At 37.4% G+C, this 19,990-nt stretch overlaps 1 protein-coding gene across 1 annotated transcript in view; it reads right to left on the minus strand.

Moving 5' to 3' along the window:
* Ca-alpha1D (Ca[2+]-channel protein alpha[[1]] subunit D) overlaps nucleotides 1-19,990 on the minus strand; it is a 6,221,746-nt gene that overhangs the window by 1,445,167 nt on the left and 4,756,589 nt on the right. Inside the window, exon 21 of the mRNA XM_067758067.1 lies at nucleotides 15,418-15,525. Within this exon, the coding sequence (XP_067614168.1) occupies nucleotides 15,418-15,525 (108 nt within the window). The remainder of the gene's footprint in view (nucleotides 1-15,417; nucleotides 15,526-19,990) is intronic.

The raw sequence follows: 19,990 nt of genomic DNA on the forward strand, positions 1-19,990 counted from the left end.
TACTGCTTTTTCTATATGTGTGCTCAATAAAAATTAGCAAAATCGGAGAACGACCACGCCCACTTAAAAAAAAAATTTTAAAGTCAAATTTAAAAAAAAAAGTTAATATCTTTACAGTATATAAGTAAATTATGTCAACATTCAACTCCAGTAATTATATGGAGCAACAAAATACAAAAATAAAATAAATTTTCAAAATGGGCGTGGCTCTGCCCTTTTTCATTTAATTTGTCTAGGATACTTTTAATGCCATAAGTCGAACAAAAATTTACCAATCCTTGTGAAATTTGGTAGGGGCTAAGATTCTAGGACGATAACGGTTTTCTGTGCAAAAGGTCGAAATCGGATGAAGCCACGCCCAGTTTTTATACACAGTTGACTGTCTGTCTTTCCGCTCGGCCGCTAACACGATAACTTGAGCAAAAATCGATATATCTTTACTAAACTCAATTCACGTAATTATCTGAACTCACTTTGTATTGGTATAAAAAATGGCCGAAATCCGGCTATGACCACGCCCACTTTTTCGATATCGAAAATTATGAAAAATGAAAAAAATGCCATAATTCTATACCAATACGAAAAAAGGGATAAAACATGGTAATTGGATTAGTTTATTGACGCAAAATATAACTTAAGAAAAAAACTCTGTAAAATGGGTGTGACACCTTCCATATTAAGTAAAATAAAATGAAAGAGTTCTGCAGGGCGAGATCAAAAGCCCTTGGAATCTTGGTAGGAATACTGTTCGTGGTATTACATATATAAATACATTAGCGGTACCCGACAGATGATGGTCTGGGTCACCCTGGTCCACATTTTGGTCGATATCTCGAAAACGCCTTAACATATACAACTACCACCACTCCCTTTTAAACCCCTCATTAATACCTTTAATTTGATACCCATATCGTACAAACACATTATAGAGTCACCCCTGGCGCACCTTTATGGCGATATCTCGAAAAGGCGTCCACCTATAGAACTAAGGCCCACTCCCTTTTAAAATACTCATTATAGCCTTTCGTTTGATACCCATATTGTACCAACGCATTCTAGACTCAACCCTGGTCCACCTTTTTGGCGATATCTCGAAAAGGCGTCCACCTATAGAACTAAGGCCCACTCCCTTTTAAAATACTCAACAACACCTTTCATTTGATACACGTATCGTACAAACAAATTCTAGAGTCACCCCTGGTCCACCTTTATGGCGATATCTCCAAAAAGCGTCCACCTATAGAACTAAGGCCCACTCCCTTTTAAAATACTCATTAACACCATTCATTTGATACCCATATTGTACAAACGCATTCTAGAGTTACCCCTGGTCCACCTTTATGGCTATATCTCGAAAAGGCGTCCACCTATAGAACCAAGGCCCACTCCCTTTTAAAATACTCTTTAAGACCTTTCATTTGATACCCATATTGTACAAACGTATTCTAGAGTCACCCCTGGTCTACCTTTATGGCGATATCTCGAAAAGGCGTCCCCCTATAGAACTAAGGCCCACTCCCTTTTAAAATACTCATTAACACCTTTCGTTTGATACCCATATTGTACAAACGCATTCTAGAGTCACCCCTGGTCTACCTTTATGGCGATATCTCGAAAAGGCGTCCACCTATAGAACCAAGGCCCACTCCCTTTTAAAATACTCAATAACACCTTTCATTTGACACCCATATCGTACAAACAAATTCTAGAGTGACCCCTGGTCCACCTTTATGGCGATATCTCGAAAAGGCGTCTACCTATAGAACTAAGGTCCACGACCTTTTAAAATACTCATTAACACCTTTCATTTGATACCCATATCGTACAAACCAATTCTAGAGTCACCTCTGGTCCACCTTTATGGCGATATCTCGAAAAGGCGAACACCTATAGAACTAAGGCCCACTCCCTTTTAAAATACTTATTAACACCTTTCGTTTGATACCCATATTGTACAAACGCATTCTAGAGTCACCCCTGGTCCACCTTTATGGCGATATCTCGAAAAGGCGTCCACCCATAGAACTAAGGCCCGCTCCATTTTAAAATACTCATTAACACCTTTCGTTTGATACCCATATTGTACAAACGCATTCTAGAGTCACCCCTGGTCCACCTTTATGGCGATATCTCGAAAAGGCGTCCACCTATAGAACTAGGGCCCACTCTCTTTTAAAATACTCATTAACACCTTTCATTTGATACCCATTTCGTACAAAAAAATTTAGAGTCAGCCCTGGTCCACCTTTATGACGATATTCCTAAGTGGCGTCCACCTATAGAACCATGGCCCTCTTAAAATACTCTATAATACCATCTCTTTGATATACATGTCATACAAATACATTCAAGGGTTACCCTAGGTTAATTTTCCTACATGGTGATTTTCCCTTACGTTATCTCCATAGCTCTCAACTGAGTATGTAATGTTCGGTTACACCCGAACTTAGCCTTCCTTACTTGTTATTTCCAAATGTTGATGTACTTTAAGAGACAATAGTCTTACTTGTACAAATTATCAAATAAATTGAATTGAATTGAATTGAATCCGTTACAAATGGCTTAGTATCAGTTGCGTTTTCAGTTGTTGTACGTAAATAGTGCATGATCGTTTGATTCGCGCACTTGACTTGGCCATTTGACCTCGGAGTTCGTACAGCGATTTTAACATATTTAATCTCGTTTTCCGCAACCCATTACAAAAGTCTTGGAGGTGAATGAGTTACCTCTATCCGTAATTATTTGCTACGGCAATCCAAAATACGTCGTAATTTCATTGAGACAATTTAAAACGTGATATATTTTTGTATCGCGCATGGGTATAAAAATTTAATTTTTTTGTAAATGAAGATTTCCTGCAATTTTTCCAGGACGAGATTTTCTGTAACAACATTGTATACAAACGGCGATAGCTATTTGACGTACATTCTCATATGCGCGAACCAAAAAGCTTGACGTATGCGATCATAGCAAAGAATCCAATTTGAGCATAGCATAGTTGGAACACTCGCCATCTTACTGCCTTTTGTACTACAAATTTTATTCCATCTTCCTCTTTATGGTATAGTCGATGGTTAACGATTTTAAACTCTTTACGTAGCTCGGCTTCACGTGGTGAATTAAGTTTACCAGTTAATATAGCGATGATTTCGGTACATTGTGCATAATCGTTGATGTTTAAATTTACATTTAGTATGACTCCCGCGGGCTCGACATTAGCAGCGGGTTAATCTGGTGCTCGACTGAAAGAAGCAACGTGAGCTAAAGAGCTTCCAGACCTGTGTACCGTTTCAAAATCAAAATCTAAGAGCGCCAACCACCACCGAGAAATATTTGGATCCAACTAGATATTTGTATTTACGAACCTTTACTATTGCTGAAATCTTCTCCCTAGCAAGTATAAACGCGAACTTACTAGAACCTCGACTACGGCGAGCAAATTCTAATTCAATTCGTACCGTCTTTCGATTGCAACAACACACTGGTAAGAACAATGCAACTTGCGTCAGTGTGCTTTTCGTGTTGCGCTTTTGAGTTATATAATTCTAAAAAGGGGTCATTTGTAAGAATACCGACGACTTCATGGAAGGATTCCTGCTTCTGTTGTTCTCAAATAAACTTATTCTCATTAACTTTGTGCAATAATCGTGAGATCGGTTTCGTTATCAAAGAATAGGAAGTACGAATTTTCTGAAAAACCTGTAAGACCTATCTTCTTACGTTAGCGATATTTTTCGGTTATGGTTAACTTCTTATGGTGGATACTTTACGCTTGCCGGGCGTTATGCAATTTTTGTTAAGAACATGACCAAAATATTCTATCTCACGTTGCAAAATTTTAAATTTTTCTAAACATAGAGTTAATCCTGATTCACGAAGTATACATACAAATTTACTTAGCTGCTCCAGACCCTCTTCAATGATACGGCTGGGAATAATAACATCGTGAAGGTAAGCGAGCACATCACCTGGTTCCATTTTCATTTTCGAAATAAGATTATTCATCACGGCTTGAAATACGGCTGGTGAGTTGACCAACCCAAATGGCATACGGTTATATTCGTAATGGCCATCGGTTGTCACGAAAGCTGTCTATTTCTTACAATATTCATCAATAGCGATTTGATGATGCAGCATACGTAAATCTAGTGAAGTAAAGTATTTGTTACCTTCCAACTGAGCATAGTGTTCTTTCATTATCCGTATCGGATATGACTGCTTAACAGTTATCTGCGATAGGTAATCGACGCAGAGACGGTTTTCTCTATTGCTTTTCTGGACAAGCACGACTGGAGAAGCACACGGCGATTCAGACGGGCGTATAATATTATTTTCGAGTAATTCGTTTATAATGACGGATATAATCGAACGGTTTGTGAAAGGAACGCGGTATGGTTTCACATTAACCGGAGTACCTAGCGTTAGTTTGATTTTAAGCATAGCATTGGTACAACAACCAAGTTCTGAAAGCTTTTCAGAAAATACATCACCATACACACACAAAATGTTCTTGAGCATACTATTTTCGTCTTGATTTATATTTGCGACCTTAGCAATTTTAGTATCTATTCGAATTTACATTGAACACTTTCAATAATAAGACGCGATGCGTCACGACACAAAGTATCTGTACCTTGTATATATACATTCTCACTTATTAAATGATCGCTTACAATAACCATATCAGCTTTATATCTTTCCTTATCAACTTCGAGCGATATATGTACTTTACCACTACACAACACTTCGCCGTCTCCCAAACCATTTAGCATAACATGGCATGGAATAATTTCTCCGATTTTCAAAATGTTTCCCGCCCGAGAATACTTGTACTCCCTGGGACGATAAAAACATTTTTATAGATGCCATTTACTTTAATTCGTTTTGTTATGCCGTTCTTAGAAGCCAATTTATTTTCTCAGTTTTTATCGATCTCGCAAACATCTGTTTTGTTTTATTCGTACAATTTTCCGTTTTATGGGTTGTACGTGAACACTTATAACAGCATTGCTTCTTCTAAGGTTCGGACACTTTATTGAGTAATGACCGAATTTGAAGCAATTATAACACTTCGCGTTTTCTAACATTTTTGTTGTAGAGTTTTCACTTTTGGTTGCATTCGTATTGTATTGAGTTACGGGTTTTATCTCTTTAAATACACTTTAATGGGTAATATCGCGTAGCAAGTCGTTACAGCCCACATAACTATTTGAAATTCTTCGGCGTAAGTTAATGTCGTTAATACCATTTTTGATATATAGGGCGATAGCATCTTCCGTCAGCCCACCCTTCATACCAATCGAATATTATAATAATACTCTTCTGTAGTGGAATTCACTAACTTTTTTTACCACATTTGCCATCACTTTATTTGCGGATCGATAACTAAAACGATTTCGTTATTCAGTAACTATTTTGTATCGATATTTGTTTATTGATGATCAGCTGTATTGTTAAATAAACGAAAAGCTGCTTTATAAATCAAATGGCATTTGAGTACATGGCGTACGTTTTATCACAAGATGAACAATTACTAAGTCCATCGCCAGTGGACAGACACCTTCTTAGAGAAGGTAAATGCAACGGAGTTTAAAGCTGTAACGACTAACCCCAGACTTGGCTCATGATATTATTTCTCAACTTGATGGTCAATTAAGGAATAACTGCGATATCAACAGAGAAAAAAAAGAAATTAATGCCGCAAATTCATTCCACAATGATGACTTTTAAAGGCAGTTAGTATACGGAATTTATCTTGGCATTCCTATTGTGCTTTCCGAATTTTTTAGGTTTCGTTAAGCTGTGCTGCCATCTTTCTACTATTAAAACGAAATTTAAATGTCATTTATTTCGAGTCGTTAAAACTAAGTTAGTGAATAGTACAATCGATAAGGCAAGCGACAAGATCGTTAATTAAAATCTCGACAAATCGCATCGTTATAAGTTAGTGAATTCCACTACTGGAGTCTCGTTTTGCGATCTTTTTAGTCGTGATAATTTAATATGTACTTCGGCGGTATTCTCAGAATGGGGAAAAAAGTTCAAGAATCGCGAAACGAAATGCGCACAAGACACGAAAATTTCCGGAAGGGAATCAACCCACAGCTTTGCCGGTCCTTGCATTTTCTGCTGCACCGCACACAGTAACAACCTTTCTTCCCAATGATATGCATTTTTGAGGATTTCAACTTTTTTGACAAATTGAGCTGCATTAAGCTATGATTCGCACACTGGATTAAAGGAGGGTGAGAGATCTATAATGTCTCATATTTTATATACCGGATTATAATTATTTATAAGCGGAATTATTTGCTGCTGTTGTTGTTGTTGTTGTATTAACGATAAAGGCACTCCCCGAAGGCTTTGGGGATGTTGATGTTCCTTTGCCCGATATAGATCCGGTACGTTCCGATAAAAAAGCACCATTAAAGTCCTCGTCCTACCATGTCGGGACCACATTAAATCTTATAGGTCATACCGCCCTCCCCATCCCCTAGAACCATGAAGAACTTGGGGTCGCCAGAGCCTCGCCTGCTAAATATGCGTATGATACACTCATATTTGTAATAGGATTTCCCACGCGTAGGTGAGGTTGACATTGGGTTGCGGAATCTTTGAAGTTATAAAGCTTTGTATTGCGCTTATCATCCCCTTGAATCCCATTTATTTGCTGTGAATAATCTAAGGGCGTCAATGAACATTACAATAATTTACTTTAGCGTTTGGAATTCGCGTATTACGAGTATCACCAGTGATATCGTTCACATCACTGGTAATGTATACGGCCGTGCTTGCACCGGTTATGCTTGCAGTGATGGTATTTGATTACTTGTTGTACACGCTATAGGTATATACGATACATTTGATTTGATTTGTATTAATCGTTTCGCATACTTGCTGCGCCATTTTCCTGCATTTCTTAATTTCGGATAGTACTTCCTATTTCATATATTCGTTCAATTACATGATTATTATCACTTGCACTTTCAAAACGATTTTCATTTTGATTTTCTCCTAAACTTTCAATTAAATCTGTCTTTTTTCCACTACTCGGAAGCTATCTGAGCTATCTGTTACATACAACTTTTAAAAATCAACGAAAACTGTTCGATTTCCTTGGGCTTACACGAGAGCTTTTAACGAAAAGTGATACATTTTCAAATTTTATCGTATCAATTTGTAAAGCATATGGGGTATTCCATCCCATTTCGACCAATTTTGAACCCGACCCCTTTAGAATTGGCTGAAAGTTTTTCTTCTTTTTCTAGCTTACGAAAGAGGTTTTTCAGAATTTTTTTAAATTTTTTCATCCAACTCAAAAAAAGTTATGAATTTAAAAAAAAAACACCGTTTTTGTTTTCAAAATGCTATAACTTTTTCAAAAATTGACCGTTTGGGATATTTTTTTTTTTATTTGTTTTTAAATGTACTTTTCGGAAAAAATACAAAAAAATTTTTAAAGTTTTTTTTTAATTTTTCAGTTTTTCGAGATTTTTCGAATTTCGCCATTTTTTTCTCATAAAAAACTTCAATCAATTCTACAATCATCCCCACTAATCCCGGAGTGGGCCGATTTTTTTTATTTTTTTTTATTTAATTTCAATTTTATTTATATTTATATAACAAAAAAATGTAAGAAAATGGTTTTTAAATATTCTTTTATTTATATATTATGGTAATCTACGATTAAAATGACTCGCCTTCGCTGTCCAGCAACTGCATTAGGCCGGTATACACATACATTCGTATTCAATACTTATCTACGTTTATTAAAATAATTTCATCGAAATATCATGACATCATATAAACAATTCGATCGATGTTGCAATCCTTTTGAGTTGGAGTCTCATTATACAAAAGTCCAGCGACTGACGCTATGAAAGTAGTGTTAGGATTAGGTGATTATTATTTATTATGTAGTTCATGTCGTAAAGAAGCTTCGAAAATAGTTAAGCAACCCGCAAGTAACAGTTATGAAAACAATTATCAGATTAATAGTGACAGTAACACAGATGATTTACAATCAACCTCGGCATCCCAAGTTAGCGCTGCAACTCAATTACCTGTAATAAACCGTGCTTTACAACTGTTGAATCAATCACCAATTCCATCAAGAAGGTCAAAAGACAGTCAATTTTTGTACAACAAAATAAATAAAATATCTGAGAACTTGAAAAAGGATTTACTCTCTTCTACTGATGAAGAATCGATCGATGATGATGGTGAAAATTTTCGTGCTTTAATTAAAATGCTGTGTGACAAATTCAACGATAAAGAAACGGAAAAGTCTTTGAAAATAAAAATATTAACATTATTACCAGAAAAATGGACTGAAAGGCGTATTTGCGAAACTATGAATTCATCAAGACATATGACAAGGCTAGCGAAAATGTTGGTTGAAGAAAAAGGTATACTTTCAACACCTTAATCGAATTAGGTATATATAACGTAAAATTAATATTTGAAATACAATTGAAAATTCAAGGACGCGGAAGAAATACTAAAAACTCTAAACAGACAACATAATAAAATCCAATTTACAATAGAAAAAGAGAAAGAAAACAAAATAGCCTTCCTAGACGTTGAAATAATAAAATCAAACCAAAAAATTAAAACTAATTGGTACTCCAAGGCCGTAGCATCATCAAGGATGATAAACTATCACTCCAACCACCCATGGGCGTAGAAGAAAAATACGAAATTAACTTTATTAAGAAAGTTCTAAACTTAAGCGAACAGGAGTTCATGAAAGAAAACGAACGACGAATTAAAAACATTTTATACAAAAATGCGTACCCTAATAAACTCATAGATGCATGGATTACAACAACCAAGGCAAACATACCTAACAATGCGCGAAATAATGTAAGCTTAAGAACTGAAAACGAAAAGAAAATATACACAGGCGTCAAATACATACCAGGCCTAACAGACAACAAATCAATGCAAAGCTTAACAAAGAACAACAACATAAAAATTGCACACAAACCAAACCAAACACTTAGCACAATATTTACACAAACAAAGGACAAGATAAGCAAATATCAACAACACGACGTAGTGTATGAAATAAAGTGCAATGGAGCAATAGGAGAAGAATGTGATAAAATATATATTGGAACCAGGAAGAGATCGTTAAACATAAGAATAAATGAGCATAAAACCGACGCGCAAAATAAAAAAACCACTACAGCTCTTGCTGAGCACCTGACTAGCACAGGCCATACAGCAGATTTTGAGAACACGAAAATTATAGATATTGAGAGAAGGAAGAAAACGAGATTAACATTAGAAGGGCTGCGCATACAACAAAAAGCAAACAAAACGATGAATTTCAAAGAAGATGTTGATAACATAAACTGCGCCTACGCGACCGCAATCAATTACAGTGTACGAGGCAATGGACACAGTGGCTCTTTTTAAATGTGCAGAATGTTGTGTTATTTATTATTATTGTTATTGTTGTAGTCACAATTAAATTATATTTTAATGTGTGTAATTATACAAATTAATGTAAGTGAAATATTGATGAATGTTGGTTGTTGTGAAAATATTAATAATTTTCATTTTTGTTTTATGTTAAATAAACCAGGCTCCCTGAAGAAGATGTAAAAACATCGAAACGCGTAGGAGAACAAGGAAAAACTTAGTTTTTGTCTTTAATTAACGGCCTTAAAGCTCTGAAAATCAAAATATTCAATTACATCTTTTTTATAGGGAGGAAAATTGAAGATGAATTAAAATTGAAAGTTCAAAATTTTTATAACGATGATGAGTACAGTGCTCTGATGCCAGGTATGAAAGACTTTGTTTCAGTTCGAAGTGACGATGGTAATCGAGTGCACGTCCAAAAAAGACTTGTCCTGTCTAACTTAAGAAAATTATACCAAAGTTTTCGGGAAGTAAACGCTGCAGAGAAAATTGGATTTTTGAAATTTGCTTCTTTGCGACCTAAACATTGTGTGTTAGCAGGGGCAAGTGAAACACACACCATCTGTGTATGTACGATCCATCAAAACGTTAAATTGATGATGCTTGGTAAATATCAAATTTATTAATAATTATAAATGCGTAAATTTTCATTTAACTTAATCATTTCAGGTGCAAATATTAATTCTTTAACGAAAAATGCAGAAAAGCCCGTTCAACACTATAGCGATTGCTTGAGCATGATTATATGTGAAACTCCACCGCTTCAATGTTATTTGGGTAGATGTAATAACTATCCAGGGGTAGATGAATTGATTCATATTTTACTGACATGTTTTGAGAACCACGCAATTGAGAAGCAGTTTAGAAGATTTTTGTGGTGAATTAAAAACTCTTCTACCTCACTCATTCATCGCCAAAGAACAAGCTAAATTTTTAAAAACGTTGAAAGAAACATTAAAACCAAATGAATTTATTATTATTTGTGATTTTGCAGAAAATTACGCATTCGAAGTGCAAAATGCGGCATCTGGTTTTCACTGGAACAATAACCAGGCAACAATGTTTACGGTAGTAATTTATTATAAAGTAAATGCCAAACTTGAACACAAAAGCTTAGCAATTATTTTAGATTGTAATAATCATGATGCCATTGCTGTTCATGTTTTTATTAAAATAATTACTGATTATGTGAAGAGTTTTCCTGAACGTTGTGACAAGATTTATTATTTTTCTGATGGAGCTCCTCAACAATTTAAAAACTTCAAAAACTTTGTAAATTTATATTATCATGAAGATGATTTTGACATGCCGAATGGCACTTTATTGCGACTGCTCATGGCAAAGGTCCGTGTGATGGTATTGGTGGCATTACCAAACGATATGCAGCAACAGCAAGTCTCCAAATCGCAGTTGATAATCAAATAACGACACCTGAAGGACTTTTTAAATGGACTTCTGATCCGGACAACTTGCCAAACATTACAGTCAAGTTTTCCCCAGAAGATGATTATAATACAGCAGTAAAATATTTGAATGAAAGATTTTTGAAAACAAAATCGATTACAGGAACTCAAAAATTACATTGCATAATTACTGACAAAAATGGTTGTTTGTATGTTAAAAACTTTTCAAATTCAGAAGAACAAAGAATTTGTAAAATATTTAAACGCCAGAAAATATTTATTATTATTCTTATTATTGGTTAGGTACTGGTATGAATATCAGAACTAACTAAAAGGGCATTGGCTACTCAGGCCATCAGCTCGGTCGCCAGAAAATAAATTCATAATTTGTTACATTATTTTTAGAAATCTTACATGTTTACTGTGTCAGTCATTAATCCTGGTTATTTTAATCGTAGATTACCATAATATATAAATAAAAGAATACATAAAAATCATTTTCTTACATTTTTGTGTTATATAAATAAAATTGATAAAAAAAAATTTTATTTTTGAAAATTTTTTTTTCAATTAAATAAAAAAAAAATATAAAAAAACCGGCCCACTCCGGGGTTAGTGGGGATGATTGCAGAATTGATTGAAGTTTTTTATGAGAAAAAAAATGGCGGAATTCGAAAAATCTCGAAAAACTGAAAAATTAAAAAAAAAACTATAAACATATTTTTGTATTTTTTCCGAAAAGTACATTTAAAAAAAATTAAAAAAAAAGATCCCAAACGGTCAATTTTTGAAAAAGTTATAGCATTTGAAAACAAAAACGGTGTTTTTTTTTAAATTCATAACTTTTTTTGAGTTGGATGAAAAATTTGAAAAAATTTTGAAAAACGTCTTTCGTAAGCTAGAAAAAGAAGAAAAACTTTCAGCCAATTCTAAAAGGGTCGGGTTCAAAATTGGTCGAAATGGGATGGAATACCCTATATACAACTGACCGATACGATTTTACGAAGTTTCTTTGCTGACTGCGACGCCTCGTAAGCAGCAAGCGATAGCAGAGGAGTCTTGAATTTTCGCGGAATGCCAGCGGAGTCTCAATTACTAAGATTAAATTAAAGCTTCGTTCGGATACTCCAGTTTTCTGTTGATTTTGCAAATTTTGCAGGTTTTTCTGTTCGCGTACCCGGCTCTCCAACAAAAAATGAAGAAAAGAGAGAGTAAAGTGACATTTCATTTTGCTGAGAGCTGCGATTTACAAACAGAAAAACAGCTGATCGAAAAACTGCTGTTTGTAATAATGCAGCCGGAAAATAAAGCATCATGGAAAAGGCATGTGTTAATGAAAATAATGAGGGCGAACATCTGGATGAATTGGTGACTCTCGCGCAACAAGATGGACTAACTTTACGAGCTTTCCATTTTTTAAACTTTTTATAATTTTTTGTACCGCCAAATCATTCATCAGCTGTTCGCAAATTGTGATAGTTTTTGATGGATTTCTGTTCGCGTACTTTTTTACATATTTTTCTCTATGAGAGGAAACAACAGATAGTTGAGAGGATTTTGGCTGTTTGTAAGTTTCTCTTGAAAAAATACGCGAACAAAACTTATGATACGTTTGTGGAATATTCTGGTTTTCACACTCATATAATATGTTGGAAAATTATTTAAACTTTTTGCTAATTTATTTTCACTTTACTGGCATAACTAGTCATTTTAAGGTTTGTCCACTTCTCACTTCTGACTTGTCATAGGAATGGCTTTATTTATGTCACAGTGTCCTTGTTAAATAACGAAATACTCACGAATATAATTATTTAGTAAATTTAATTAAAGTTCAATGTGTGGAAAAATAATAAAAGATATATATTATATATATTATTATATATATTATTTAGTTCCTGTCATTCCGGATTGTTCGCCTCCTGGTTCTTGGACTGAGGCGTTTACCCTCCCCCTCCTGCCTCTTAAAAACAGGCTTGTCAGGTTCACCAGATGGGTGCCTCTTGCCTTTCGGGGCATATTCCACTTCGATGCGGTTGCAAAATTGAGGGTTGCTCGCAGCAAAGTTCTCATCAGTGAACTGTCTTCCACTGTTTCACGGGCTCATGCCAATCGATCGCTCTCATTCTTTGTTGGGTGAACCACTGGGCCCATGAGCTGCATAATTCTTAATGCTGTCCGATATTTTGAGAGCGTTCTCTTAAGCTCCCTATCTCGTTGTTCACATTCTAACATTAGTTCCTTGTCTGGACTAGTATGCCGCTCCTCTACCGAGCACACTGACTGCACACTATCATCGCTTTCCACGTCCGAGTCATCGCTGATAGCGATTTCCTAATCCCCGGCTTGCGACGCCCTCGCCTTTTCCTTTTCAACATTACTTTCTTTTAAAGTCTTTGAGTTCATCTGGGTCGTATGACCACCTGCCCACAAGGCGGGCTCAGGGAGGCTGGACGCGGTCTTTCGCCGAAATTGCCAAGGGTCGGCAGATCATTGGCATTATAGACGAGAGCAGCGAAGATGGCAGGATCCCGAAACAACAGTGGAAGTGGATCGAGGGCGCGCTCGCTATGGTGGCCGTTAAGGTTAAGAAAGACAACCCTGGTCCACCGCCATCTTACGCCGATGCAGGGTGGTTCAAGGGCAAAGCTAATTGCCTGTGACGACGCCAGGTCGGTAAACCTCTATAGGGCCGCCGTCACGTTGATAGGGGTGGTATATCCGGGCGCGCGCCTCAAGGTAGTGGAGCCGCGTGATATCCCCTCACGACCAAGGGCTAGAGCCTGGGTTCCAGTGACGCCAACGGATCCAGCTGACATCCTGGAGCTGCTCCAGCAGTACAACCCGCCACAGGTTTGGAAGTCAACCCGGATAAAACGGAGCTTGTCCTCTTCACGAGGAGGTACAAAGTACCAAATCTTACACCGCCAAGAATTGGGATACGTTCTTAGCGTTTAGCGATCAAGTCAAGTATTTGGGGGTTATTCTGGATAGGAAGCTATTATGGAGTGGCCATATAGTGGAGCGATCCAAGAAGGCAGCAGCAGATCTGCTCACCTGCAAGAGGGCAATTGGCACCTACTGGGGATTCTCCCCTAAGGTGATCTACTGGATTTACACACCCATTTTGCGCCCGATTTTTCTTTATGGTGCCTTGGTCTGGTGGCCTGCACTAGCTAAAAGTATCTATCTTAAAATGCTTCAAAAGGTGCAAAGGAGTTCGGAGCTCTGAATTACCGGTCTCTCGTCTCCACTCCAGATTCCGTTACATACATACATGGATACATAGATACATAGATAGATACAGGCCAATCTAATAAAAGCGTGTTAAAAAGGGCTCCAGTATGCTCTTTCGTAGATGTGCCATGCATCCATTTCTATCATTAATAAAGGAATGCGTTTTTCGCATTATGTGCAAAGTTTCAAACCTATGGCCATTTGGGGTGGTCATAAGTTCAATTGACCTTATGTCCGTAAACCTTATGTCAACCCACCATCACATTAATGCATTGGCATCGAGCCTTGATACGTGTGCAACATTTCAATCAAACTTATGGCCATTCAAAGTGGTAATAAGGCCAATTGACCTTATGGCTGTTGACCTTATGTTACCACACCATCACATTAATGCATTGTCATCGAGCCTTGATACGTGTGCAAAATTTCAATCAAACTTCCGGACATTCAAAATGGTAATAAGGACCATTAAACTTATGGCCGTTGACCTTATGTCACCACACCATCACAATGATGCATTGTAATCGAGCCCTGACACGTGTGCAAAGTTTCAATCAAACGTATGGCCATTCAAAGTGGTAACAAGGCCAACTGACCTTATGGCCGTCGAACTTATGTCACCACACCATCACATCAATGCATTGTCATCGGTCCTTGATACGTATGCAAAGTTTCAGTCAAACTTATGGCCATTGAAAGTGGTAATAAGGCCAATTAATGTTATGGCCGTTGACCTTATGTCACCACACCATCACATTAATGCATTGTCATGTTGTTGTTGTTGTTGTTGTAGCGATAAGGTTGCTCCCCGAAGGCTTTGGGGAGTGTTATCGATGTGATGGTCCTTAGCCGGATGCAAGTCCGGTTCGCTCCGGTACCATAGCACCATTAAGGTACTAGCCCGACCATCTCGGGAACGATTTATGTGGCCACGTAAAACCTTCAGGCCATTTCCTCCCTCCCTACCCCCAAGTTCCATGAGGAGCTTGGGGTCGCCAGAGCCTCGTCTGTTAGTGAAACAGGATTCGCCGCGGATAGGTGAGGTTGACAATTGGGTTTGGAGAAGCTATATATTGCGCTGGCAACCTGAAAGGTTGCGCTACACAGCCCCTTGAATCTGGTATTTTAGTCGCTTCTTACGACAGGCATACCTACCGCGGGTATATTCTGATCCCCTAACCCGCTGGGGTAATGCATTGTCATCGGTCCTTGGTACGTATGCAAAGTTTCAAATTAATCAGACTTCTAGAAACCGGTGAAAATTAAACTCAAAGATTCCGTTACATACATACATACATGGATAGATACAGGCCAATCTAATAAAAGCGTGTTAAAAAACAAAATTTACCTTGAAAAGTTGTACTCCAATGACAGCGAACATAAATTGTAGAAAATATGTTACTAGCATAATGTTCCCAATTGTTTTTATGGCAACTACCACGCATTTTACAACATACTAAATATTTGTTAATAAAAAGTATCCAAAGAAGAGTATTTGTTAATAAATATTTATGTGAAATCATATCAGGCAAGTATAGTAGATTGTGAGACGGTTCAAGAATAACAGCACGGGAATTTGTTGTAGACGTGTTCCGAACCAGCAACAATGTATGTATATCAGAGAATGTGTATTAATTTCGGCGATGTAGTTGGTTTCGCGATGTTTATTAAATTTTAAGTTAAGTGGCAATCGCATGGAAAGAAATGTAGAAAAAAAGGACGTTATAATTAAAGATATAATGACCATACATATAATTTTAAAACATTATAACGAAATATACCAATGTACGTAAATATGTGGAACTCCACAAAATCTTTGACCCTTCCATATATTTTCACCATTCCTGTTGATCAACTATTTGATTAATATTTAAATAAGATAGTCCGTTAAATCGAACGAAACGCGGGAATTTCGGGAACAAACCACAGGAATTGCGAATTCACTGTTGACAGTTCAGTCCTCGCAGGTGAGCCAGAGAGTGTAGATGCATTTGTGAGGTTATGACCTTCAAACAAAGACAGCCTGTCGCTTCTGCATTGTTTTAACGTTCGACAGTTGCTTACTCCAAAAAAATTTATACGGTGGTACCTGATGCACGCTTTCAACTTCTCATTGAAATCCTTCGTCATTCCCAAACAATGGAAATGGCAAAGATAATTCCACTACTAGAGCCTTTTAAGCGTACCGTAACTATGGGACGTTTTGCAGCAAGGGGTATTTTCATGTGTATTTGAACGGAAGTGGACAATCAGCTCAGCAGCGCTGCCAGTCTTATCGATAACCACAATATGCTGAAAGCAGGTAGAAAGGGACCGCGAGAACCTGAAAGTAGCGGCAAATAACGAGTGTATAGCTATAAAGGCGAAGGTGTCTATATTGGAAAAACAGGCCAACGATGCTGAGAGTCTTACGAATAGAAGAATCTACGAGTAGAAGAGGTAGAAACGCATCTCCAGAATGTGTAATCATGGCGGAGAATTTGGCGAGAGACAAACAGTCCGATGACGCTGCGAGTCTTACAGATAAACCTGCAAAACAGTAAAGAGCCATCGAACTGACTCTTGAGGAGGTTCCGTTTAATGTGGCCCCGATACAGCTGACATGGTTCTCGCTTTGAAAAGAAGTTTCTGGACTAAGCGGGCGAGGACTCAGATTTTATTCCGCAACGAAGGAAATCAGGGTAAGCATTGCAATCATGTTAAGGAGACACCTATGATCATGTATGTTATCTAAATTCAGCACCGAAGAATTTGCGGTAGTGGCAATAGAGCCGTCCCTTTATCACACATCCTGAAACATGCCGCATAACGTTTCAGTCCCACCAGAAGAGTTAGTAAGGCTGGCGGATGTCATATACGCAGATAGGAATGCGCATCACAGCTAACGGGGAGCGGACGACATCAAATAAAGGGGTGAGTCCCTTTTTGTACTCAGCTGAGCAGAGCTCACAGAGTATATTAATTTTGTTCGCATAACGGTAATCCGTAACGGCATAATCTAATCGAGATAGATATAGACTTCTATATATGAAAATGATCTGGGCGAAAAAAAAATTAATTTAGCCATTTCCGTCCGTCCGTCCGTCCGTGCGCCCGTAAACACGATAACTTGAGTAAATTTTGAGGTATCTTGATGAAATTTTGTACGTAGGTTCCTGGGCATTCACCTCAGATCGCTATTAAAAATGAACGAAATCGGACTATAACCACGCCCACTTTTTCGATATCGAAAATTTCGAAAAACAGAAAAAGTGCGATAATTCATTACCAAAGACGGATAAAGCGATGAAACTTGGTAGGCGGCTTGACCTTATAACGTAAACCAGAAAACTAGTAAAATTTTGGACAATAAAATTATGTCAACATTCAACTCCAGTAATGATATCGTGCAACAAAATACAAAAATAAAATAAAATTTCAAAATGGCTCCGCCCTTTTTCATTTAATTTGTCTAGAATACTCTTAATGCCATAAGTCGAACAAAAATTTACGACTCCGTGTGAAATTTGGTAGGGCATATATTCTATGACGATAACTGTTTTCTGTGGAAATGGGCGAAATGGGTTTGAAGCTACGCCCAGTTTTTATACACAGTCGACCGTCTGACCTTTCGCTCGGCCGTTAACACGATAACTTGAGCAAAAATCGATATATCTTTATATCTTTATCTACTGTTCGTGGTATTACATATATAAATAAATTAGCCGTACTGATGTTCTGGGTCACCCTGGCCCACATTTTGGTTGATATTTCGAAAGCGCCTTCACATATACAACTAAGGGCCACTCCCTTTTAAAACCCTCATTTATACCTTTAATTTGATACCCATATCGTACAAACACATTCTAGAGTCACCACTGGTCCACCTTTATGGCGATATCTTGAAAAGACGTCCACCTATAGAACTAAGGCCCACTCCTATTCAAAATACTCATTAACACCTTTCGTTTGATACCCATATCGTAAAAACACATTCTAGAGTCATCCCTGTTCCACCTTTATGGCGATGTATCGAAAAGGCGTCCTCCTATAGAACTAAGTCCCACTCCCTTTTAAAATACTAATTAACAGCTTTCATTTGATACCCATACCGTACAAACACATTCTAGAGCCACCCCTGGTCCACCTTAATGGCGATATCCCGAAATGGCGTCCACCTATAGAACCATGGCACACTCCCTTTTAAAACACTCTTTAATACCTTCCATTTGATACCCATGTCATACAATATAGGGTTACCCTAGGTTTATTTTCCTACATGGTGATTTTCCCTTATTTTGTCTCCAGAGCTCTCAGCTGAGTATGTAATGTTCGGTTACACCCGAACTTAGCCTTCCTTACTTGTTTGTTATATAAGTTAAGCCCAGAAGCTAGTGATGGCCACCCACGTAAGCAAATTTGTTGTCTGATGTCTTTCATAGCATAATGAGTAGAATAATTCACGGCATCACTGTATTTGCTGGGCAAGAATGCGCTGACTGCCGGGAGAGCAGTAATAAACTGTATGGATGGCAGTATGGAGTATTGTTATCGTAATCAAACGTTAGTATTTCTTATGGGAGCTAATTATAAGAGTACGCTTACACAGCCATCGATTTTGATCGCCCGATGCCGGTCGTAATCGTCCGATAAAAATAAACACATGTATTTAAATGAGGGTGTGGACATTTCTACCGATCACCGAATTGTTGTCAGCCGTTGTCGTTTTTCACTGCCGATAAATTCGCGCGTGTTCAATTTTGTCGTCCGATAAATTGCGCGCATTTATTGTGAAAAATTAATTATTTGTGCGATGGACTGAAAAATTGATTAACTGTGTGCAAAACAGGCGCCCTTTATGGGATAAGCACATAAAAGCATGAACGCAAGCGTATTTTTGCGAAAAAGTAAAATGTAAGAAAATAAGCTTCCGACCGATAATGGGTTGCAGTTTTAACACCAGCCCGGCCGATTTCATCAGCTGATTGCAATTTTTCGGTTTATTGGTGGCTGTGTAAGCGTACTCTAACGCTTATGGAAAAAAGCGACGAAAGTAGATATTGATGAACTAAAACAAACAGTAAGGGCTCAAATTGAACACCTAAAGGCTGAAAATGCCGAAATTAAAGCTGAGTTTTCGCAGATTAGACGTGAGCGTGAAGTAGCTAGAGCTGACTTAAGTCGCTTGATGAACGAAAGAAGCATGAAAAACGTGGTTCTAAGAAATATGCCAAACGAAGGCTCACCTAAGGCGGCGGTTCAAGCTTTATGCCAGGATAAGCTAAACTTGATGTATATACAGGTCCGGGTGGCGCGTAGACTATATTTATATAAAAATAAAATGGGCGTAATTGCGGAATTTTCCTCAGCGGAGATGGCTAGCGAGGTACTTAAAAATATATTGAAATAAGATCTGAAATAAGATCTGACTGCAGAAAAACAACAGCACAAGAAAGTTCTACTCCTATTAAAAACTGATCTATCGAAGCTTGACCCCTCGTACAAAATCTTTGTGAAAAACGACTCTATGTGTGTGAATCAGAGGTGGATGGCGTTTAGCACGAACAAAGTTTTAATGTGTGATGGTCAGCCAGCTGAGGTTGTGCTTCGTAGCTTCTATAGCGAAAACCTACGCAATATAGATATAAGATACGATGGTATTTTATTTATTTGTTTAAGTCTATGAATTTTAATCCTTACAGACTACGATACAATGAAAATTTAAAAAAATACTTATGCCTAAAAGTAATCGGTTTACTTAGAAAGCAGACTTCAAAATATTCATAAATTCAGCTCTTTGTATAGAAAAATCAAGAGCAGCGGAATTACTTATTGAGTTAAGCTCCCGAATAGCATGCGTAATGGGAGCATTACCAGCGTAATTCGTTCTGAAATAATCATAATAAAATGGAAAGAAATTTCTGAGAGATCTTTGGGGAACA

This window comes from Eurosta solidaginis, chromosome X (genome assembly GCF_040869045.1).
Source record: "Eurosta solidaginis isolate ZX-2024a chromosome X, ASM4086904v1, whole genome shotgun sequence".
In the NCBI taxonomy this organism is placed as follows: Eukaryota; Metazoa; Arthropoda; class Insecta; order Diptera; family Tephritidae; genus Eurosta; species Eurosta solidaginis.